This window comes from Helianthus annuus, chromosome 11 (assembly GCF_002127325.2).
Source record: "Helianthus annuus cultivar XRQ/B chromosome 11, HanXRQr2.0-SUNRISE, whole genome shotgun sequence".
Taxonomy (NCBI): domain Eukaryota; kingdom Viridiplantae; phylum Streptophyta; class Magnoliopsida; order Asterales; family Asteraceae; genus Helianthus; species Helianthus annuus.
The window spans coordinates 49,519,653-49,543,324 of record NC_035443.2 but is presented as its reverse complement, the minus strand read 5'-3'; the positions used below and the strand labels follow the sequence as shown (position 1 = coordinate 49,543,324).

The window sequence follows — 23,672 nt, the reverse complement described above, 5'->3', positions numbered from 1 at the left end:
GAGATTTGGACTAAAGTGGCAAAACTGGCCAAACCACAGGGACCAAAATGGCAGTTTACTCTTATTATTATTATTATTATTATTATTATTATTATTATTATTATTATTATTATTATTATTATTATTATTATTATTATTATTATTATTATTATTATTATTGTTATAAGTTTTAAAAGATATTTTAATTTGAGAAGGGGCCCAAAGTAACGGTTGGAGGAGGGAGGGGGGGAATGAAATGCAACGAGAAACGTATGTCATTCTCCTCCGTTTGTAGAGATGAATTGTTGATAGGAAGATGATAGGATGGATCAAACAGCTTCGAATCACATTCGGTGCATCCTTTCTTTGGCTCGTCTGCTTAATTTACTTTACCCAGGTCTATTTTCATTTTCATCTCATTTTATTTTATTTTATTGCTTTTGCCTATTGATGATGCGCTGAATTTAGGGTTTTTCATCGGCCTTTACGATATTCCTTTCAACCTTATTACCTTTTACGTTCAAAATCAAGAATATCACAATTAATAAATAAATAAATATTGTTTGAATTTAGAAACTGAATGGAAAACTAGTGGAGCTGTATCTCTTTGTTAAAAACAGCTTGAAAATAGAATTTACTTCTGATATGCCCTTACTTGCGAGCCGACCAGAGGCATAAATAAGTTCTATGCACGGTTTAATAATATCTGAATAACGGCTATATCTACAACCTAAAAAGGCTGTTGTACAATGTCCTGTCTAAAAAGCACGCCTCACACCATGCCTTTTTGCATGTGAAAAACGCGCCTCACCTCACCTGCGCCTTTTTACGACATTTGCCTCTAGGCACGCCTCAGGCGTGATTTTTTAAGGAATATTGGATTTTAATAATTCCAGCTATTCGTCGTTAGCCGTCAACAGTCCCAACTAAAAAATAACCATTAGCACTCCCAACTATTGTCATATTGGCCACCAATGGACCCTCACTAACAGAACTCTAACGCTGTTAGTCTCCGGCCGCCGGAAAACCATTTTTGTCCAGAAAAAGGTTTCTAAAGGTTCGATCTAAGGTTACAAAGAGGTTTGAGACGAAAATGTTGAGTTTTCCAGCCAAAAAGTTGAGTTTTCCGGCGAAAAAGGGGTTTTCCGGAGACTTTAATAATTGGGGCTTTTACTAGAAAAAGGTTCCCAAAGGTCCATAATAAGGTTACAAAGAGGTCCGGGACAAAAATGTTGAGTTTTCCGGCCAAAAAACGTTTTTCTGGCGGCCGGAGACTAACGGCGTTAGGGTTCTGTTAGTCAGGGTCCATTGGTGGCCAATATGTTAAAAGTTAGGTCTGCCAATGGTTACTTTTAAAGTTGGCGGCCAACGGCGAATAGCTGGGATTATTAAAATCCAATATTCCATTTTTTAAACCAAGGATATGCCATTGGGTTTCTTTCAATTTCAATTTCAATTGTGTTTTTAAACATGAGAGCCCGTTATCGGCAAGCTCACATAACCCACCAATACCCTCCTAACCAATGGTGTGCGGTAAAACACATGTTGCACTAGGCAAGTGACCTTCAAGGGGATTAAAGGCTAAAAACTAGTGGAACTTAGACCTCTTTCAGAGGGACTCGAGCGCTTACCACTGTGCCACCCCCTTGAAGGTTTCAATTTGACTGTTTGTCTCTACTCTCTATGAAATATGTGCTCTTAAGCTGTTTGTTAATCTGAACCCACTTTGCTTCTTATATAACTCATCTAATGTAGTTTTCAATGATTTATTTGATTAGGGGTTTAGATCTTTTGTATGGACAGCAATTTCCTACCAGCTAAAATACAGATTAAAGCTACCATCCTCTGCTTCTCAGTTTGTAACATCCATATCATTTGTTCCATGGAGCATAAAACCAATATACGGGTATTCGTCTAATTGTTAATCACTTGTGTTTTAGGCTGATAACTTTTTAAAATTTTAACGACATCAGTTATTAAGTTGAACCAAACCATTGCACGTCTTGGGTGCAGGATAATATCAGACTGTATCCCAATCAGAGGAAGAAAAAGGATTCCTTATTTAGTCATCGCGACACTGTTCTCCCTCTTTCCATGGGTAATTCTAGGATCTGTGGAATCCGTTAGTAATTCCAAACATCAACTCACGATTTTCTTATTATTGCAAAATACGGGCTCGGCAATGGCAGATGTCGTAATTGATGCAATGATTGCAGAGGCAGCTAGGCATGAAAAGTATGTTATTTTTTACCTTTTCTTGTAATACTTGTTCTCCATTCACTCTCCCGTTATTAAGGTACGGTTTGACTTTTGAAGGCAAAATATATAATGATTAACTCCAAAATTGACTCAATTTCATCATACTTAAAGAAGATGGTCCTAGATATGTTAAAGTTATAACAGTTGTTGAATACTAAAACAATATCGATTTGAGATATTGGATGTGGTTAATAGAGGTAGACTGTAATTGTTACAAAAGTGAAAGTTCTGGTACCGTTTTGGCAATTTTTAAACTAGTGGTTATTTTCAACAAACCACATGGACGAAAAACGTAATTAACTTTAAGAATTAAAACACTAATAGCCAGCAATAAGAAGAAAGACGAATGGCAGAACTAAGAAGAAAGGTACTGATATCGGGAAAATCGGTGATTATATCGGTCAATATCGCCGATAATATCAGTACCGATATTCTGACCGATATTTTACATGGGGACCGATAACCTACATATCGGTGATATATCACGATATTAACTGCATAGTTAAGAAGTAAATTGGCCGAAATGGCCATCTCCATTGGAAATTACAGTTTTGATCTCAAAAGCGATAATGTACATATTTTTGTTATCTATAAGCTTTAAAAAAGTTATTTTCATCTGCAATTATTTCCATTCAGGGCTACATTTTCTGGCGATCTGCAATCATTATCATGGATGACAATGGCTCTAGGTGGAATCTGCGGTAGTTTGTTCGGAGGATATGCTCTAAACAACATTCAAATGAACAATATATTTCTACTTTTTTCTGTTCTGCCAACTATACAACTGTTTTCATGCGCTTTTGTGGCGGATAGTTCTATAAGCAGTTCACAATTGCCCGAATTTTCTACTTCTATTAACTCTATTGGTATTCTGGATGAAGCTAGATTATCACCACAATCACCTCCTAAGCCTGGCACTTTGATGAGAAAAAGAAGCCACAAAAGTAGCAAGAAAATTTCGATCAATACAAGTAAATATCCGGAGACTGAAAAAGATGAATCTTTGCCATCACAGTGGTTCCAATCTTTTCAAAAAGCTGGTTATACTTTGTTTAAAGTGTTTCAACGCCCAATTATCTTGAGGTACGACCTCGTAAACTTTTTGCTAGAGTAAAGTACACGGATGGTCCCCCTGTGCTTTACCAAAATTTTGGACTTGATCCCCAGCTTTCCAAAAGTACACGGATGGTCCCTGTGATTTGCACTTTGTAACGCATTTAGTCCCTAGTATTTTTTTCCCAAAAAGTACATGGATGGTCCCTGTGGTTTGCAGTTTGTAACGCATTTAGTCCCTAGCCTGGACATGCTAAAATCTTTAGATTTGTTGGTTGGGGATTGAATGCGTTACAAAGTGCAAACCACAGGGACCATCGGTGTACTTTTGGAAAGCTCGGGACCAAATCCAAAATTTTGGTAAACCACAAGGATCATCCTTGTATTTAACCTTTTCGCTACTTTTGTTTTTTAGTGAAAGAGGTGGCAAAATGAGAGGGTCTGGTAATGGGTCAAAACGGTTAACCTTTTTATCTGTTCAAAATGGGTCAAGGTTGGGAGACCTGCCAACACTTTTTTTTCCATCTTTTTGAATTTTTTATGTAACTAATGCTTGAATTTTTTCCATAATTAGTTTCTTGTTCATAGCTTATTTCTGATACGGATTATTGGGAAAACCAGACCGATGGCTTGGTTTTTCCTAGCACAGGTGACGATTCCGAATCTCTCAAAAGTTATGTTCTATTACCAGACAGAAGTTCTGAATCTAGAAGCTTCCTTTCTAGGGACAGCGTATGTTAACGGGTGGATAGGCCTCATGTTTGGAACTTTTACGTACAACCGTTTTTTAAAGAAGGTGAAACTAAGAACTATTCTCATGTAAGTGTACAATCAAAATTTTTATATCTCAGTAGAGGTGGCAATTTTGACCAGCTGATTTGTTTGTGTTTTATGTTATATGGGCCAACCCGCTTGCCCTGTTACCAACCAGCCGATCATGCCACCTCTACTCATAGGGCTTGTAAGTTCTGGTATAAAGCTTGCTAATTGATCCTCATCTGATATGTGTTTGCAGGTTTGCTCATGTTACTCTGACACAGTTGACTCTTCTAGACTTAATATTGGTTTCTAGACTAAATGTTTCACATGGCATATCGGACAAAGTAATGGTGTTGTTTGGCTCCGTTCTCTCAGATGCGGTCCAGCAGTTCAAGTATGCGCTTTACTAGCAATCTATCCATTGACATCCATGCATACAAACACATGCCATACAACAACAACCGTACCCAGTAAATCTCATCCATAACGAAGCTATTGGTAGGGTCTGGGGAGGGTGGGATGTAGGCAAACCTTACCTCTATCGTTGGCCATAGAGAGGTTGCTTACAAAGAGACCCCGAGCTCCAAGACAAACAATAGACCCACAAATAGTACTAAAAATATAAAATATAAGAAGCTACCAATAACCGTAAAAAAGGTGAAAGAGTAAAGTAGAAACATAAATACAACATATGTACATAAATACAACATGGTAATCTAAAGTAAAGAAAATCTAAGTGCCTAAAACAAAGCTAAAAACAACCGTATCTTACTCTTCCTTTAAATGTCCTTAGCCTTAATCCTACGTCTCCACGAACTTCTAACCTAACGTATACAGACATACACCAAGATTAAAGTTAACCCTCATCTATTCGGGTTTTAACCATTGGAGCACATAACGCAATTTTTGGTGGTGATGTGTGCATATCTTGATCTTAGTGGACGGGAAGTGTACCGCTAGAGGTGGCAATTCTGACCCATTTGCTTATGAATATGTTGATCGGGTTCAGTTTTTATCTCCAATTTATCAAACATAACAAAAAGGCTAAAAGGAAATAATACAAAACAATCTCTCAAATCAATATGTTCATTTGGATTAGATAATCATTGAAACAATACAACATCGTCACTATATTGACACACCAAATGTTTATAAATATTTAAAACATTATGGGCCCAATCCGATCTTTTTTTTCGGAACCCATTTTGACCCATTACGTAACCCGTTACCCGTCATCCCCGCCTCTAGTTTCTCCATTCCAAGGAAAAAGGTTACATTTTGACTTTCTAATGTCAACTTGGTATTTAATATGGATCTGAATACTGTATCTGATGATCAATTTCCTATTTGTTATGAACTTTAATATGTTTATCATAATTTGGTGTAGTGTGTTTGACTATCCAAAGTCAAAGTGAGTAATAGTTTCATTTCTTTTTGCAGGTTCATGCCTTTCCTGATCCTATCTGGACAATTATGCCCACCTGGTATAGAAGGGACTCTATTTGCACTCTACATGTCAATTAACAACTTTGGGTCCGCAATGAGTTCATTTGTTGGTGATACTTTGGCTTCTTTTTTGAATATTTCTTCGGGTTCTTTTGATAATCTTAGTTTAGGGATCGCGATTCAAGTCGTGTGCACACTTGTACCTCTTATTTTCTTGTTTTTGATACCAAAAGATGCTACAGGTATATCAATATAATTCATATATATACACGCATACATACATCTATAAGATCTAGAACCATAGCAATCTCGGTTAGCGATTATTACTAGAGATGTAACAGTGTTTTCATGTGGCAAGACAAAATGTTGTATGCCAATATGCCAGAGTTAGAGTAGGAATTTATGTTATAGTAAGTCGGTTTTAGACTTTTTATAGTAAAAGGAATTAATCTAAAAAGAAATATCAGGTTTCTTACGTTTTTAGTTTTATAAGAGCACCAACAACGATGGTTTTTGAGAGGTGTGCTGAGGTGGAGGTGATGTTGACCAAACTCCAATATGTTCTTCACGTCTAGCAAGTAAAAAATCTAAAAGCATCTTTACGAGTACGTGCATCGCTTAAGAAAAAATGGGTAAAAAGTTACTCTACGTAAATGCATAAATGTTCTATCGATATCTTATTATCTCATTAAAAATCACTACTCTATTTTATAAATTTGATATAAAGGATAATTAATCTCGTGTATTAGATACACAATCCGAAGTAACTAATTTGGTCAATTTTAGTTTAATTTTGTTTATAGCTAAAAGTTACATGTAAGAAAAAGTTTTAATTTTTTTTATCGGCTTATGTCAAATCATTTAACTATCACATGAGAGTATTACAAATTCGTTAGACAACAACCCGCTTAGATAGTAAAATATGAAAAATCAAGACGAACTTATTCGTATGGGTAAATCTTAAGGCGAGGTTTTTATCTCTAGAATGAGGTAAATGGAGTAATTATACCTTTGTAAGTTTTCTTTCGTAATTGATGGTTGTAACCCTAAGGCTACTAAGCTTCTTGTTGGTATGTCTTTTATTATAATAAAATTTTCCACCGTTTTAAAAATAAATAATAATCCAATTAAACGCATTGTATCATTTTTGACCCGTTTAATTACTTTAAGATATAAGAAAAACAAGAAAATAATTTTTTGGTTAAACGGACAGAGCCCAATTCACAAACTTCAGCATCTTTTAATGTTTAGAAGTGATTATAGAAAAACTTAAAAAAAAGGATTTGCGCAGAAGCCACTCCTCATATCAGAGCCAGGTTTCGATCCTGGGACCTGTGGGTTATGGGCCCACCACGCTTCCGCTGCGCCACTCTGATTTCTTGAAAGATCTCCCTCCCCCTATTATTTTATTACATCTTCACGAAGACAACTTATTTATAGAAATTGCAATCCTGAATTCTTCTTCTGTCAACAACAGAAATCATCATCGAACGTTGATCGGAGATGAGACGACGACCAGGAATTGGCGGTTTACAAACTGCCGCCGCTGCTAGGGTTCGCATTAACTCCCCCTTTTTACATGTATCATTCATTATATAACTCTCTCTCTCTCATGTATCTATCTATACATATCAGGATCAATACAGACTATTGGGAGAGAATGTCGCCAAATTACGAACCGATCTTATGAAAGAACAACTCTCCACTTTTCGTTCTCAGTTAGAAGACTTTGCTCGCAAACACAAGGTACTTACTTGTTCTACTATAATTTTCTTCAGATTTGCTGCTTTCAATAGGTTAATAATAATTAGGTTATTATTGCTTGAGTGGGAGATTGTTTCTTTGTAATGATAGAATAGTTAAGAGAGATTGTCTGTGTGTTTTTATTTTTTATTTTCTGATTGTTGATACTGGTTACTGCAGAATGATATCAAGAAGAATCCTGCTTTTAGATCACAGTTTCATGAGATGTGTGCTAAAGTAGGTGTGGATCCACTAGCGTCGAATAAGGGTTTTTGGGCTGAGCTGTTGGGGATTGGTGATTTCTATTATGAGCTTGGTAATGATCTGGTGGTTTAAGATGTGAATCTTGTGATTGTTGATATTTGGACACTAGGGCACCTGTCACATCATACGGGCGGGTTGAAAAGGTTATACAGGGGCTGTCTGTGTCATATTATTGTCATATCTTTGTTAGGTTGTACTTTTATACAGGTCGTATGGTATGGTATGGTATGGGCAGACTCCCTCTCATACGGGCTGTAAGCCGGTATGACTCATATTCGAGTTGCTATATGGCCCGTATGAGGGATGGTGTATGTATAGTGTGTCAGTGGTGTATGTGTATCACTACGGTATTGTTATGAACTTCTCAGTGTGCCATTGATTAATGTCTTTCATGCAGATGCAATTAAACTTGTATGGATTTTCAGGGGTGCAAATTGTTGATATTTGCTTGGCTACTAGACCGATTAATGGTGGTTTGATTAATTTGGAGGAACTCTGCAAGATGCTAAGTCAGAGAAGAAAAGGTGCTCGTGAGGCAGTCTCGGAAGATGATTGCTTGCGTGCAATTAGTAAACTAAAGGTACAGTGTTTGGGTTCTATGTAAAACTTTAAGATGGTGTTTGTTTGTTAACTTTATTTTTCTCAAATGTTGTAATAACATGAACGTGATTATTCAGGTGTTAGGGAGTGGTTTTGAAGTCATTACTGTTGGAAAAAGAAAACTTGTTCGTTCTGTCCCAACTGAATTGAAAAAAGATCACAATGAAATACTGGAGTTATCCCAGGTTAACTTTCATAACTTCTATACGCGAGCAATATTACTCGTGTATTTTACTTTTTGACTGTTAAGTCATATGTACGAGTAAGAAAGATCTTTGCTGACAAAGTATGCAACTTCTTGATTTTTAGGCTCAAGGTTTTGTGACAGTTGAAGAAGTAGAGAGGCGTCTATCGTGGTCCACTGGGCGTGCCACTGATGCCCTTGAAACTTTATTAGATGTGAGCACTTATTTTCATTTTTTAATTCATTTTTGGGTTTTGTGCCTAACCAATGGTTTATTTGTGTGTACAGGAGGGCCTTGCGATGATTGATGATGGCCACAGAGATGGCAAACGGCGTTATTGGTTCCCTTGTGTGTCTTCTGTCTCTTCCTTTGTGGCATCTGAGACTCTTTGACTTTCTTCTGGTCAACTGTGTAATCTCATGTGTGTAATCATTAAAAATATTCAGTGTGCAATGAACAAATTGGTGAACTTTATTTACCTTTCGGTAAAGTCAAAAGTAACTTTTAGATACCAAACTGTTTTTTATACTCTGAGAATGCTTATAAGCTTTGAAAGGTAAAGACGACCGAGGCTTTTGTTTTCTTGTGTAGGGCTACATGGGGTACAATTAATAAGATTTTAGTGCAGAACTTCAATTTCTGAACCATCTTTGTGCAGCATATCAATGAACTCTTAAGGCCATGATGGCTAGTATTCTACGCACAGATCTTATTTAGTGAGACCGCCTCCAAAATGTATGCGTTTGCCAATTTTGCCGAGTACCTTACCTGTTGTCCCAATTTTATAAAACTGATAGAATGGATGTGTAAAATAGCTAACACCTAATTTTATTTAGTTTTATACAGCTGGGACACCAGGAAAGCTATTTTACATTGTCGGCATATATAACCTGTTTGTATGTATGTATATATTGGTGATCAGTTTTCCAAAAAAATCACAACATTGAAGGAAACCGGTGCCATTAGTCATTAAATCTCTTTAAAAGTTGAGTGACCTTGGTGGAACAATGGTAAGAATTGCTTAGTGTTAAGTGACTATCCGCCCTTTTAGTAACTAGCTTAAGTATCACTCCGTTAATAAAATGGATATAGGATTATTAACATGTATTCTGTTATAATACTTTTTGTCTGTATGGCAGTTGGATTTTTTCAACCAGAAAGTTCATATGATTATACTGCAAAATACTGAAAATAGCACCAGTATCTCAGTCTTTGTAAAAAGTTACCTATCTTTTGTCGAAAAGATATGGACTTCCTATCAGGTTGGAAGGGTTGAACATGAACCAGAATTCCTAAGATTAGCTATTTAGCTTATGAGCATTACTAGATGTGATTATTTCACTAATCAGATCCGAGTGGGATGACAAACAAACCCAAACTCGGTGGGTAAACCCGAAACCTGAAATATTCAAGACTGATAATGGAACAAGCATTTGGGTATGGAATTAGTTTTAAAAAAATTCATAGGTATGGTATTATTAGGTGTATTAGACAAAGTATAGGGACTAGATGTGTAATATGGTGTTCTATATAAACACCCACCTTATGTAACCCGATTATCTGAAACATACATACGCGTTTGCCTGTATCGTATTCGTAAACATTTTATTTGTATGTTCTTTTGTCCTTGGGCCATCGATTTTAGTTTTATAATTCTAACATTCTTGAGTAATAAAATGATATAAGAAACAAAATAGTAAAAATGAACATGAAAACCTTTGTTTTCGTAACAAAGGTTGTATCTGAGCAACACTATATATTAACTAAGGGTACACGGTATCGTTGCGGGAAAGGGAATCAGGGAGTGGGGTTGCCGCACGGGGAAGGGGTGCTGGTGGTGGATCGGTGAGCGGGGAGAGGTTTCTTCGGTGTATACTCACCGATGCGGGAAGAGGAGGGAAGGAGGAGAGTAGGGGGTTTAATGGTGGGTTCCAACCCCTTTCAACCAATCACAATTTTTTTAAATTTTTTTTTTTACCACTCTCCATATGATTGAGTGCAAAATGAGGAGTGGAATGGGGACTTGACATGACATGATATTATTGGCTAAAGAATAACTCAAACACCCTAAGGGTCTGTTTAGTATGGGGTAATGGAATGGACGAACGAATGGAATGAACGAGGTAATGGAATGGATGAGGGAATGCAATGGATCATTACCATTCCATGTCTTGTTTGGTTACCATATGAATAGAATGAATTATTATTGTGTATTGTTCAGTAGGCATGAAAAACGGAGTAATAAATTAGCGGTGAGTGGTGGTGGTGGTCAGTGGTAGTGATTGTGGGTGGCTATAGGTGGCGGCGATGGGTGTCGGCGGCGATGGGTGGTGGTGGTGGCGGCGAGTGGCGGTGCGGCGGTGACGACGAGTGGTGGTGGCGACAAGGTGGTCGTTGGTGGTGGGTGGCAGCAAAGGTGGCGGTTGGTGGGGGCGGCGACAGTTGATGGTGGCGGTGGTGGTGGCGTCGACGTTGGTGGTGGGCGGCGGTGGCGAGTGGCGTTGGCGGTTGGTCGCAGCTGTGGGTGATAACAGTGGCGAGTGGGTGGCGGCGGCGGCGGTGGCTGTCGGGGTGAGGTGGTGGCGGGTGGCGGCGATGGCGATGGCATCGGTGGTGGGTGGTGGTGGTGGTGGGTTGTGGCGAAGGTCGTGGGTTGTGGTGTTGTTGATAAATGGTGCAAGAGGTGATGAAATGGAAAAAAAAAACATGGGGGGTGGAAGGAATGATTTTGAGGGAATGAAATGCTTTTGGAATGGGTGATTCCACTCCATTGACCAACCAAACACTCTTTTCTTCATTCCCTTGTAATCACTCATTCCATTCCACCTCTCATTCCTGCATACCAAACATTACCTAATAGTGATTGAACGACTCCCTCCACCCTAATGGCACACAATATAACATTAATTTATGTGGTATATTTGGTAGGTAGTAAAATATGTGTTTCATAAGTTGGTCCATAATTGCTACATTAATTTATGTTTGACGGTGACATATTCGGATGGACATTGTGATATCCCGCGGCAGTCGTGCACTCTTCAAATACCAAGTATTGGAGTCATCGTTAGTTTCGGTTCTTTCTTTTTCGTAATCTGTTTACAAAACGACCCAAATCTATTGATAACTTTCACTTTGCCCTTAGTTTAATATACTAGTCCAAAACTGCTCCAAAATTGACCGGTAAATGAGTTTTTAAGAGCGTATTTTCTTAAATGGCATTGATGGCTCAAGCATAAGAAAGCATAATTCTCTTGTTAAAATTTATTCATAATTGGTTATTGTTGATGCAACAAACACGAGACCAAGGATGGTAGCTGAGTTGGTTAGGCAAAAGGGCTGAAGGGTTCAGTTTTGCCTAACGCAGGTCGCGGGGTCCCTCCACGTTTGCAAAACGTGGAAGGAGGTTCACTAGTATGTAATTGTTATTTGCTTTGAAGTTCCTTCTTCGAGGCAAGCTCGAATCCAGAAAAGAAAGCAAATAGAATGAGTGTGTGTTGAATGTGATGAAGAGTAACTTGGAAGTGATCAAGTACTCTTTGAATGACCAGAGATTAAGGAATCTCTGTGTTTCGAAATGTCCCAGGAGTGAAAATGAGTTGTCTTCTTATAGGGGAAGACATCTCCTGAAATGGCATATACAAGACTAGCGAAACCTGTTTGCAATGGAGGGTTTCCCCTTTTGGGGTTGAAGGCTTTGGACCCCTGGTTAATAGAGTGTACTTGTGCAGACCTGCTCTGAGTTTGTGGGCGTGAGTTGGTGAGGTGAGTCCTCAGATGTGACTGATTACTGTTCCTCGCTTTTCTCACTTTACAGCTTTTCATCCGATAAACCTTTCAACCTTTTAAGCTCTTGCATATTAGTCATTTTATTTGACCTTGGGCTACCCCCGTCGTCAGCCCCCCAAGTCAGAGGTTTTTGGGGTAGTATGCTCAAAGACTTCTGACTTTTATGCATATGTTTTAAAGGTTTCAAGGGTTCGTTGCTTGGAGGCTTGAAAGGCTTGAGGCAGTTACTTTTTGAATTTTGAATTTTAAACGATTGACAGTTGATTTGATTGATGTGTGTCAGGCGGCGGTTTTGCAGGAGCCATTTATTTACCTTTATTACCCCTGTTTTAAAATCATATTTATTTTATACTTGTAGAACTTCTTTATTTTACTCACAATCATTCCAAGTTTCTTCCTTCAGGTTAGTTTTCTTCTCCATTTTCGTTTTTACTTTCTTCAAAAATGGGTGCTCTTAAAGATTTAGCAAAGTCATTCTCTCGAATGACACAAGAGGAAGTAGACTTGTTTTGTTTGGAGTATGGTATTGATAAAAAATTTAACCCAACTGCCCCTGCTTGCGATGTTCCTGTTGACAAACCAAACCCTGGTTCGATTGCCTTGTATTGTCGTCATTTTCAGTGGTCTAATCTTCGTTACCCTTTTTCATTTTTCGTTTTGAACTTGCTTGAGTATTATCGCGTTTCTTTTGGGCAAGTTCATCCGAAGGGGATGGCTAGGGTTTTGCACTTTGAAATGTTGTGTTGTGCTCTTGGGTATGATCCCTCTTTGTTGCTCTTTCGGAGGTTTTTTCGTTTAGCCAAAAATGGTGACTGGTTCACCTTTGAGACATCAAAGGTTGATACTTGTCTTATTTCATCCATGGTTACAACGCTTGGGTCCTGGAAGGATCGATTTTTCTGGGTTTCTGAATCTATCGTTCCTTTCAAAATGGTGTGGAGGCATCCGGATGCTGTTCTTAATGATCCGGAGCCTTCTGAATCAGAGTTGAACGATGCTTTTCTTTCAGCCATTCGGGGGTGCCCTTCGAGGGTTCGTCCCTTTCCCGAACATTTGTTAGTACTTTTAGGGGTTAGTAATATTTGGGGAAAAGCCGATCGGGATCCGGTGTTAATGAGAAATGGCATTGGTATGCATTTTTTCCCTTATGCCTTTTCTTATTTTACTTTGCTTATGCCTTATTTTCTTTTGTTTTGTTTTTACCAGTTATGTCTGCTTTGGACTTTATCAAGAGTGACGACACGTCCGATGTTGTGTTTGAAGATGCCCCGTCTGTTCCGGGTGAGAATGTTGTGGTTAGGACTTCCGAGCAAAGGTTTGAGGGTACGGGTTATGCTAGTGTTGCCAACGTTAAGGGTTTTACCAAGTCTAATGCTCCCAAGTCTTCAACTCGCCGATCTTCTCGTCGTTTGTTGAAAGCTGGTCCTCAATCCACTTCTACTGAGCCAGTGGATTTGACTGATGATATTGAAGTTTCGGAGGATCAAGTTGAAGCAGGTGTTGAGAAGGACAAGGAGTTGGTTGTTCATGGTAAGAAGGTTCGAGGCAAGAAGGTTGTCCCTGTTCAGGAATCTTCAAGCAGGGACGTTGAAGGGTTGAACCCTGAAGGTACTTACGTGCCTGCTTGGCTAGTGAAGAATGATGACACCTTCAAGGATGCTGCTGTTTGTGAGGATGCTCTTAGTCATCTTGCTCCTCCTTCTGTGCGTGAAACCATTGCTGAGATGGATGATGACTTTATGTTGTCTCGCATGGTTTTAACCACCTGTAACCTTGCTGCTATGTGTAACACCTCGAATTTTTGTGTCCAATGATGTGCTAACACGTGTCAATTGTCTACACGTGGCATCTATAATAAATAAAGGACTAATTTTGACAAACCTTGAAAGTATATAAATTCGAGGGTTATAAAATGTCAACAAGGGTAAATATACTGTATAAAATGTCAGAGGTTGAAATTTATATATTTATCTTATGCTTCCGCTGTGCATTATATAATTGTGTGGTTTGACTATATTGTTGCCAACATCGTCACGGTAATCCCCCACCGGGCCCACCGGTGAGACACGTGGAAATCGGGGTGTGACAGGTTGGTATCAGAGCCAACATTGAGTGAATTAAACACTACCCTATTGTGTTTAATCTCAGTGACACAATTGCACATACTTGAGTCTAGACAATAACTTAGGACAAATTCGGATTTTACTCCTTTTTGTCTTTATTTTTCGATTTGATTTTTAATAAGTTTTGGAGCAGGAAAATGCCACCTGTTATATTTCGAGGAAGAGGAAGGGGACGAAGAGGCCGAGGAGAAATCGTGACACATCACGATCAAGAAGCTGGACCATCGGGTACAAGACATCCTTCGATGACACGAAGCGAAGAGCCACAACGACGAAGAGATCTTTACGAACCAGCGAGGCATTCCACTTCGCACAGCTCAACGCCATCCTACCGGCACTCCTTTGGGCCAGATTCAGAAAATAAACCCAACAACCCACAACCTTCCTTCATACCTCTACAACGTTCGGTTTCGCACCGGAACTACGACGACCCTAGTCCATACTACGTAGCTCAGTTTAATCCGGCTGACTACATACAGGAACCTTCAGGTTTTGTTCCACTAGGGCCACAAGACCATTTTTCTGAAGATCCCATGGAGGAAGATGAGGATCCAACTGAGCCAGCTCGTGGTACGCCCACGCATCCGATAGAAGTATCTGATGGATCTTCATATCATGGTCCACAATATCAAGGCCCAGACAGCTTTATGGCCTTGTTTGACCGACATGAGTGGTATAACACACCATCTCATCAGACATCGCAACCGAGACATCCACAGGATCCCTCTGAGGATTCACGCTTTGAGGCAGTTACGCCACCACCTCCGCCACCGGCACAACCAGTAATACCTGATCCGCCGAGGCGTAGGAGGACCAATGCTCGTATGTCTACACGAGGAGGAGGGGGTAACCACTTCAGCACTCCTCGACATTCTAGTAGTAGCCACTATCCGCCACTACATGAAGAAGGACCTTCAAGTCCTATACAAGAAGCGAACTCCGCACCTACTGCAAGAAATTCGCCACCATTTGGGTATGACCAACCCATACCAGCTTACACAGGTCCAACGGCTTACAACCCGTTTGAACCGTCACAAGCACAATACAACTACGGCTATGAGCGCGACCCATATGTGGTGTCGGCTAGATATAATGCGCGCTACCCTGACGGAGCACATGGAAACATGGGACCACCGGATTACTCAGCTCATGGGTATCCAATACCTCCCAGACCTCCAGTTCCGCATCAAGCGCCGCAACCACGATTCTCTCCTCCTGAACAGGAAGAAATACTCCATCGATTAGATCGTGTGGAGAGAGAATTCGAGGAAGAAAAGAAAAGCCACCGAGGATTTCTCAAGGGCTTGGCGAACCTACTAAAAGGCAAAAAGAAGAAACGTGACCACTAGCCCTTAATAGTAGTACGAATGTAATTTCTATTTTGAAATAAGTCCCTGTGTGGACAACTTATCGTATTTCAGTCCCTACGTGGACTTATCTTTAGTCCTTGCATGGACACTTATCTTATATTAGTCCCTGCGTGGACTTATCACTTATTTTAAAAACCTCTATGGAGGTATGTATTATTTGAAAGACCCGTTTAAGGGCAATATGTAATTGTATTTGAGATTTGGAATGTATGTTATAAGTTTGTTTTAATATATAAAAATAAAGCAAAACCATTCCTTTTATATTGATCTGCCTAAATAAAGAATCTTAAAAGGTGAAACCTAGCTTGGGGTCTTCTAAGATCTAGTCAAGATGGTACGACCTAACTGAAAAGATTCTGATTCTCTGTTAACCTCTGTACGCATGTTAACATTCATGGCAGATGTGATTCGTTATAATCACGCACGTCATTCTTATACAATAATCCCTTAAGGATTTCAAAACCCAACTAAATGATTTATAAATCGTGGGTTAAATCACCAATGAAGGTGATCAACATATTAAAACATCCATTAGTGATGCAATGCCTACGGGCCAGTATTATAAAGACATCCATTAGTGATGCAATGCCTACGGGCCAACATATTAAAACATCCATTAGTGATGCAGTGCCTACGGGCCAGAACTATTAAAACATCCATTAGTGATGTAGTGCCTACGGGCCAGTATTATAAAGACATCCATTAGTGATGCATTGCCTACGGGCCAATATTATTAAAACATCCATTAGAGATGTAGTGCCTACGGGCCAACCATATTAAACACATCCATTCGAGATGTAGTGCCTACGGGCTAATCATACTAAAACATCCATTAGAGATATAGTGCCTACGGGCCAACCATATTAAACACATCCATTCGAGATGTAGTGCCTACGGGCTAATCATACTAAAACATCCATTAGAGGTGTAGTGCCTATGGGCCATAATAATTGTCTTATAAAGACAAAAGGCAGTAGTAGTCTATGACTCTCTGCCAGAAAGAGATAAAAGAACCACGGTTCAAATCTCTATGCCTCTGATTCTATGAAATCTCGGCTAATATTATAAAACATCATCATGATTAGGCTTTATGCCGCCAATACTATTTATATAGTTGAAATAGGATATATTCAAATCCTAATATTTATTGAAATAAACAGTTAACCAAATATGGTCTCTGTACCATGGTTGACAAAGTGTCATAAAAGACAATCACATAATAATCTCCTAAATTAAAATTTTGTTATCTTCTGTAACAGATTCAAGTTACAAATGGCGGATCCCAATGGTGAGAACAGCCACACGAATGAAGATGACTATGACAATGCGTCAGTTCATTTGACAGGCGCACAGCTAAAGGCTCTGATCAACAATGCTGTCCAGGCAGCGATTGATCGTCAAAATACTGAGTCTCAAGGCAGATCTGTGTCAAAGCCACTCTCTAAACCAAAGACACACTCCAAACCACCCTCTGAACCCAAGAAAGATGACGACAAGCATTCGTCTACTGACCACAGCGTTCACCGCGATAGAGAATATACTGATGCGTCTGGTGCTAAGGGTTGCACCTACAAATACTTTGTATCATGTAAGCCCCGTGAATTTACAGGGGAGAAAGGTGCGGTTGACTGTATCACCTGGCTGGACGAGATGGACACGATTGTGGACATCAGCGGGTGCGCTGAGAGGGACGTGGTTAAGTTTGTGTCCCAGTCATTCAAGGGCGAGGCCCTGGCGTGGTGGAGAGCTCTGGTACAGGCTTCAGGTAAGTCTGCCTTGTACAAAATGTCATGGGGGGAGTTTATTACCCTCATAAAAGAAAACTACTGCCCTCAGCACGAGGTTGAGAAGATTGAGGCAGACTTTGTCTCACTAGTAATGACAAACCTGGATTGTCAAGCATATCTGACAAGTTTTAACACTATGTCACGCCTGGTGCCATATCTTGTGACACCAGAACCTAGAAGGATTGCCCGTTTCATTGGGGGCTTAGAGCCGGCGATCAAGGCCAGCGTAAAGGCCTCTAGGCCAACGACCTTCAGGTCAGTTACTGACCTCTCCTTGTCTCTTACACTTGATGCTGTCCGTCTGAGGGCACAAAGGAGCAAGGAGGCTGAAAAGCGAAAGCGTGAGGATGATACCTCACGAAAGTCTGGGAAAAAGCACCGTGGAAACGGTGAAGGAAAGAGAGGGTCGGAGGCAAAGAAAGAGGGGCAAGCTGATGGAAGACCTTACTGCAAGGTCTGCAAGAAACCTCACTCCGGGAAGTGTAGGTTTGCGTCTGGTTCACAGTCGCAACAAAGGACTCCACCCTGTGGGCTATGCAAGTCCAAGGAGCATAAGACAGTGGAGTGCAAAAAGATAAAGGATGCAACCTGCTTTAATTGCAATGAAAAGGGGCACATAAAGAGTAATTGCCCGAAGTATGCCAAGAAGGCGGAAGAGACGAAGAAATCAAATGCGAGAATTTTTCGCTTGGATGCAAAGGAAGCAGTTAAGGACGACACTGTGCTTACAGGTACTTTTCTCGTAAATAATATATTTGCAAGAGTACTGTTCGATTCTGGCGCTGACAAGTCCTTTGTAGACCAGAAATTTTGCCAACTACTAAATATGCCAATCAAAACCCTAGACATGAAATACGAAGTAGAGTTAGCAGACGGAACGATAGAAACCGTCTCTACCGTTCTAGAAGGATGTGAAATATCCATTAGGAACCATTCTTTTCCTTTATCTCTACTTCCTTTCAAACTTGCGGGTTTTGACATCGTGCTAGGCATGGACTGGTTATCCCATAACCAGGCCCAAATCATTTGCGGCAAGAGGCAAATTGTCTTAAAGACTCCGAGTGGTGAATCTCTTACCATTCGAGGGGATACGCATTACGGATTGCCTGAAGACGTATCTATGCTGAAAGCTTCAAGGTGTTTGAACAGAGGCTGTGTAATTTACATGGCTCAGGTGATTATAGAAGAACCAAAGCCGAAGATCGAAGATCTTCCAGTCATTTCTGAATACCCCGAGGTTTTTCCTGAAGAACTACCTGGTTTGCCACCAGATAGACAAGTGGAATTCAGAATCGACATCATTCCTGGAGCAGCTCCGATAGCAAGAGCACCTTACAGATTAGCGCCAACGGAAATGAAAGAACTGAGGACCCAGTTGGATGAACTGCTGGCGAAAGGTTTTATCAGACCTAGTTCATCTCCCTGGGGAGCTCCTGTCCTATTTGTAAAGAAGAAGGACGGATCGATGCGGTTGTGCATCGACTATAGAGAGCTGAATAAAGTTACCATAAAGAACAGATATCCTTTACCAAGGATCGATGATCTGTTCGACCAGCTGCAAGGAGCAAGCTACTTCTCCAAGATCGACTTAAGGTCGGGTTATCATCAACTAAGGGTCAGAGATGAAGATGTACACAAGACTGCATTTAGGACTCGCTATGGTCATTACGAGTTCTTAGTGATGCCTTTTGGGCTCACAAATGCACCGGCTGCGTTCATGGATCTCATGAATCGCGTTTGCAAGCCATACTTGGACAAATTCGTCATAGTCTTCATCGACGATATCCTTATCTATTCCAAGAACCAAGCTGACCACGAGAAGCACCTCCATTGCATTCTCAAATTACTACAGCGTGAGAAACTCTACGCCAAATTCTCGAAATGTGAATTCTGGCTACGAGAGGTCCAATTTTTAGGACACGTTGTGAGTGAGCGTGGTATCCAAGTGGATCCCGTTAAGGTGGAGGCAGTCATGAACTGGCAAGAGCCAAAGACGCCTACCGAAATCCGTAGTTTCCTGGGATTAGCAGGATACTACCGAAGATTTATTGAAAAATTTTCGAGGATTGCTGCGCCCTTAACTTCCTTGACCAAGAAGAAAGAAAAGTACATTTGGGGCCCGAAACAGCAAGAGTCCTTCGAAATACTGAAGCAGAAGCTAAGCAACGCACCTGTGTTGACCTTACCTGAGGGTACAGATGAATTCGTAGTTTACTGCGATGCATCACACACAGGCATGGGGTGTGTGCTTATGCAGAAGGGCAAGGTGATTGCCTATGCTTCAAGGCAATTAAAGGTGCATAAAAAGAATTACACCACCCATGATTTGGAGTTGGGTGCCGTTGTATTTGCACTGAAGTTGTGGAGGCACTACCTTTATGGTATTAAATTTGTGATTTATTCTGATCACAAAAGCCTCCAGCACCTGTTCAACCAGAAGGAGTTGAACATGAGACAACGCCGTTGGATGGAAACCCTGAATGATTATGACTGCGAAATCAGGTACCATCCCGGCAAGGCGAATGTAGTCGCCGATGCATTGAGCAGAAAAGAAAGGGTAAAACCCATTCGAATCAATGCCAAGAGCATTGAAGTTAAAAATAATTTGATTGAAAGGATTTTGGCTGCACAGCGAGAGGCTGTGTTGGAAGCTAATTATCCTAATGAAAAGCTGGGAGTAACTGAGGAGCAGTTGACTCTTAGCAAGGATGGAATTCTTAGGCTGAATGGACGTATATGGGTTCCGATTTATGGGGGACTACGAGATGTTGTTCTCCAGGAAGCCCATAGTTCCAAATACTCAGTCCATCCTGGTGCTGATAAAATGTACCAAGACTTAAAGGCAAATTATTGGTGGATAGGCTTGAAAAAGTCTGTAGCCGCCCATGTAGCAAAGTGCTTGACTTGTGCTCAAGTCAAAGCCGAGCACCAAAAGCCGTCTGGCTTGCTACAACAGCCTGAACTTCCCGAGTGGAAGTGGGAATGCGTAACTATGGACTTCATAACCAAGTTACCCAAGACCAGGAAAGGAAACGATACAATATGGGTCATAGTCGATAGGCTGACTAAATCAGCTCATTTTCTACCCATCAAGGAGACGTATAGCTCCGATATGCTAGCCCAACTATATGTTGATAAGATTGTAGCCTTACACGGCATACCTGTGTCTATTATCTCCGACAGGGATACTAGATACACATCTCACTTCTGGAAGAGTTTCCAGCAATCTTTGGGCACGCGTTTGAACTTTAGTACGGCTTACCATCCACAGACGGACGGTCAAAGTGAGCGTACTATCCAAACGCTAGAAGACATGCTTCGTGCATGTGCGATCGATTTAGGTGGTAACTGGGATAAAAACCTACCCCTGATCGAATTCTCCTACAATAATAGCTACCACACCAGCATAAAGGCTGCGCCTTTTGAGGCATTATATGGTAGGAAATGCAGATCGCCTGTTTGTTGGGCGGAAGTAGGAGAGGTCCAATTATCGGGACCAGAGATTGTTTTCCAGACGACGGACAAGATTGTCCAGATCCGGGAACGTCTCAAGGCTGCCCGCGATAGGCAGAAGAGCTACGCTGATCCAAAGCGTAAGGATTTTCACTTCGAAGTGGGTGAAAAAGTATTACTTAAGGTGTCACCCTGGAAGGGGGTGATGCGTTTCGGCAAGAAAGGCAAGCTGAGTCCGAGATACATAGGGCCTTTTGAGGTCATTGAACGAGTCGGATCAGTTGCCTATAAACTAAACTTGCCTGAAGAGCTCAATGGAATTCACAATGTGTTCCACATCTGCAATCTCAAAAAGTGCTTCGCCGACGAATCGTTGGTGATTCCACACACAGATGTGCATATAGATGAGAGCTTAAAGTTCATTGAAAAACCTTTGTCGATTGAAGATCGACAGGTGAAGAAGCTTCGCAGAAAGCACGTACCGATTGTAAAAGTCAAATGGGATGCTCGTAGAGGTCCTGAATATACGTGGGAAGTCGAAGCTACAATGAAAGAAAAATACCCCTATTTATTTGAGTAAATCTCGGGTCGAGATTTATTTTAAGGGGGTGAGGATGTAACACCTCGAATTTTTGTGTCCAATGATGTGCTAACACGTGTCAATTGTCTACACGTGGCATCTATAATAAATAAAGGACTAATTTTGACAAACCTTGAAAGTATATAAATTCGAGGGTTATAAAATGTCAACAAGGGTAAATATACTGTATAGTATCCCTAAATAATGCTTAAACCTTCAAACGAATAAATTATAGATCGTACAAGAATAAAACGCGGAAGAAAGTGAGAGATTACAAACTACAGGGGTTAACTGTGTCAACATGTTTAATAATACCTCTGAGTGACCCTTTAACGTTCCAAAGACTTTGTAACGGTATTATACCCTCACAAAAATAATATATATGAATTTCGCGAAGTTTCGATATGAAACGAGAAAGTTACGATCGAATTCGTAGAAGAAGGGTTAAAAGCGTCAACAGTGAAAGTTAAGGCTTTCCAATATAATTAATAAATAAACCGGGGACTTAATAATGCGGGTATTTAACACGAGGCCCCTATCGGTAAATAACCGAGGGCCAAACCGCAAAGTTACCCCTTCAAAACCGAAAGGTCAGGCAAATCATTACGAAAGATTTCGTTATTAATGGCCCGATTCTGTAATCATTATAAAAGATTTGAAAAATCCAGAAAATATAACCTCACGCGACCCGCGTAAGGTTTCAACATAAGTTGAGGCGGGCCGCGAGCCTCCTCAATAACGCGTCTGAACTTCTAATCCCAAGCGACCCGCGTAAAAATTGCATGGAATGTCCATGCGGGCCGCGTAAAGTGCCCAGATGCAGAATGGTTGTAACTACTTGGCTTTTGGAGCTTGTGAACGATCATGCACATAATTATGGGGCATGGGCACCCTATGCTCAACCCATACACTTAGGGGACATCTACCCATCAGCTCTGGACTGATTGTAGTGCTTGTAATGATCATAAGTTGCTTCCTTTGGCTATAAATAGCCACACCTTGTGCATAACAAATCACACAACACAAAACACTTACAACTGATCATTTCAAGAGCTCCCTAGCATTCTCTTCTGTCCTCTAATCAAGAGTTAACTTCTGTAAGTCGTTCATAACCATTTTGGTTTCACATTTCCATAGTTATAGCCTATAAACGCAACCGTCGTAACTAACGGTTGTCATTGCAATATCTTGCAAATGATTCAGTCTTATGACGAATCAAAAATGGTTATGAGTTGGTATTTATGTGGGTATTAAACCTCTAAAATGGTTCCCCCTGATCACCACTCTAACTATGTCAAATGTCGAGTCAAACGTGCGGTTAAAAAGTCAACAGAAAGCTATTTTAGCGATTTATGCATAATCTGTAATATATATGTTATGGAACCTGTTTTGATAGTCATAAAACATGATAATAAGTATATAAACATGTTTGCGCTCGTTTGAATCGATCATTTGCTATATAGAACCGGTTCGGAGCCGAAAGTCGCAAAAGTTTGACTTTTGCTTTGACTTCAGTTCTGACCCGTTTTAGTGAGGTATAAATATACCCTAGGACTCTCTTAGGACCAGGTCACATGTTGGTATAAGCCTCTGTGGTCGGTTCATGAGTTATCCGAGTCTTTAGCGCATTTCCGTCATTCGCCTAAAAGTTGACCGTAACGGCCTTTTAAAAATTAAAACGAGTATTTCGGACACGTGAACGGACCAAAACCTTGCTTGTTAAATTATAAGCATGTCCCTAAAGTTTCACGTCAATCCGAGGTCTAGAATGAGAGTTATGCTAAAAGGCGCACTTTTAAGAAAGTTTTATAATTAACGGCGCAATTAGCATAACGCCCATCTAACCCAAGTTTTCGTCACCAAAACTTTTACCCACTGTGGTAAAATAATATTTTGGGAATTTTAAAGATTTTTAATAATTTTTACCTTGCTCATAACCTGCGGTTATGGCTACGGTTCGGTAAATACCGAATATGCCCTTTTTGGCCATAACAAGAGTTCTACAAGGTCTTTTGACCCGATTCTAGTCGCCACTGATTTTAAATAATAAATAAAGTATTTTTAGCTTTATAAGCTGTTCGGGAAACTCAGATTTCCTGTAGAACTCGAAAAGCCTTTTTAAAGTCTTTAAAATGACCGAAAAGCCCCTACGGGGCATAATATATAAACTTAAACTCGTTACGGGCATTACGGAAAGTATCCTACTGATACCAAAATACTTTTAAGGCATATTGACTTAGGAAATAAGCGTAGGACACTTATGGTTAACCGTTTCGCCTATTTGC

The 23,672-nt window shown here is 40.3% G+C and overlaps 2 protein-coding genes and 1 non-coding gene across 7 annotated transcripts; 2 read left to right on the top strand and 1 right to left on the bottom strand.

Moving 5' to 3' along the window:
• The first annotated feature begins 204 nt into the window (after window positions 1–204).
• On the top strand, window positions 205–5,770 carry LOC110890220 (probable folate-biopterin transporter 4). 4 transcript variants are annotated; one of them, XM_022137815.2, is made up of 8 exons: window positions 205–376; window positions 1,766–1,885; window positions 1,993–2,077; window positions 2,169–2,214; window positions 2,875–3,321; window positions 3,913–4,110; window positions 4,307–4,444; window positions 5,491–5,769. In XM_022137815.2, the coding sequence occupies exons 1-8, from the start codon at window positions 296–298 to the stop codon at window positions 5,750–5,752; spliced, it is 1,377 nt and encodes a 458-aa protein (XP_021993507.1). In that variant the 5' UTR covers window positions 205–295; the 3' UTR covers window positions 5,753–5,769. The 4 variants fall into 4 exon arrangements, 3 of the variants coding, with proteins under 3 accessions (XP_021993507.1, XP_021993508.1, XP_021993505.1); XM_022137816.2 differs by having other exon boundaries at window positions 1,758–1,885; window positions 2,004–2,077; XR_002564306.1 differs by having other exon boundaries at window positions 1,758–1,885; window positions 1,993–2,214; window positions 4,307–4,520; window positions 5,491–5,578.
• A 1,030-nt stretch (window positions 5,771–6,800) lies between these two features.
• On the bottom strand, window positions 6,801–6,872 carry TRNAM-CAU. Its single transcript has one exon. It is a non-coding gene; the product is annotated as a tRNA-Met (tRNA).
• Window positions 6,873–6,900: 28 nt separating this feature from the next.
• LOC110890221 (vacuolar protein sorting-associated protein 22 homolog 1) lies at window positions 6,901–8,804 on the top strand. 2 transcript variants are annotated; one of them, XM_022137817.2, is made up of 7 exons: window positions 6,902–7,050; window positions 7,132–7,242; window positions 7,420–7,555; window positions 7,929–8,083; window positions 8,181–8,288; window positions 8,413–8,502; window positions 8,576–8,804. In XM_022137817.2, exons 1-7 carry the CDS (start codon window positions 7,000–7,002, stop codon window positions 8,678–8,680), a joined length of 756 nt encoding a protein of 251 aa, XP_021993509.1. In that variant the 5' UTR covers window positions 6,902–6,999; the 3' UTR covers window positions 8,681–8,804. The 2 variants fall into 2 exon arrangements, with proteins under 2 accessions (XP_021993510.1, XP_021993509.1); XM_022137818.2 differs by lacking the exon at window positions 7,420–7,555 and having other exon boundaries at window positions 6,901–7,050; window positions 7,901–8,083.
• The last annotated feature ends 14,868 nt before the right edge of the window (window positions 8,805–23,672 follow it).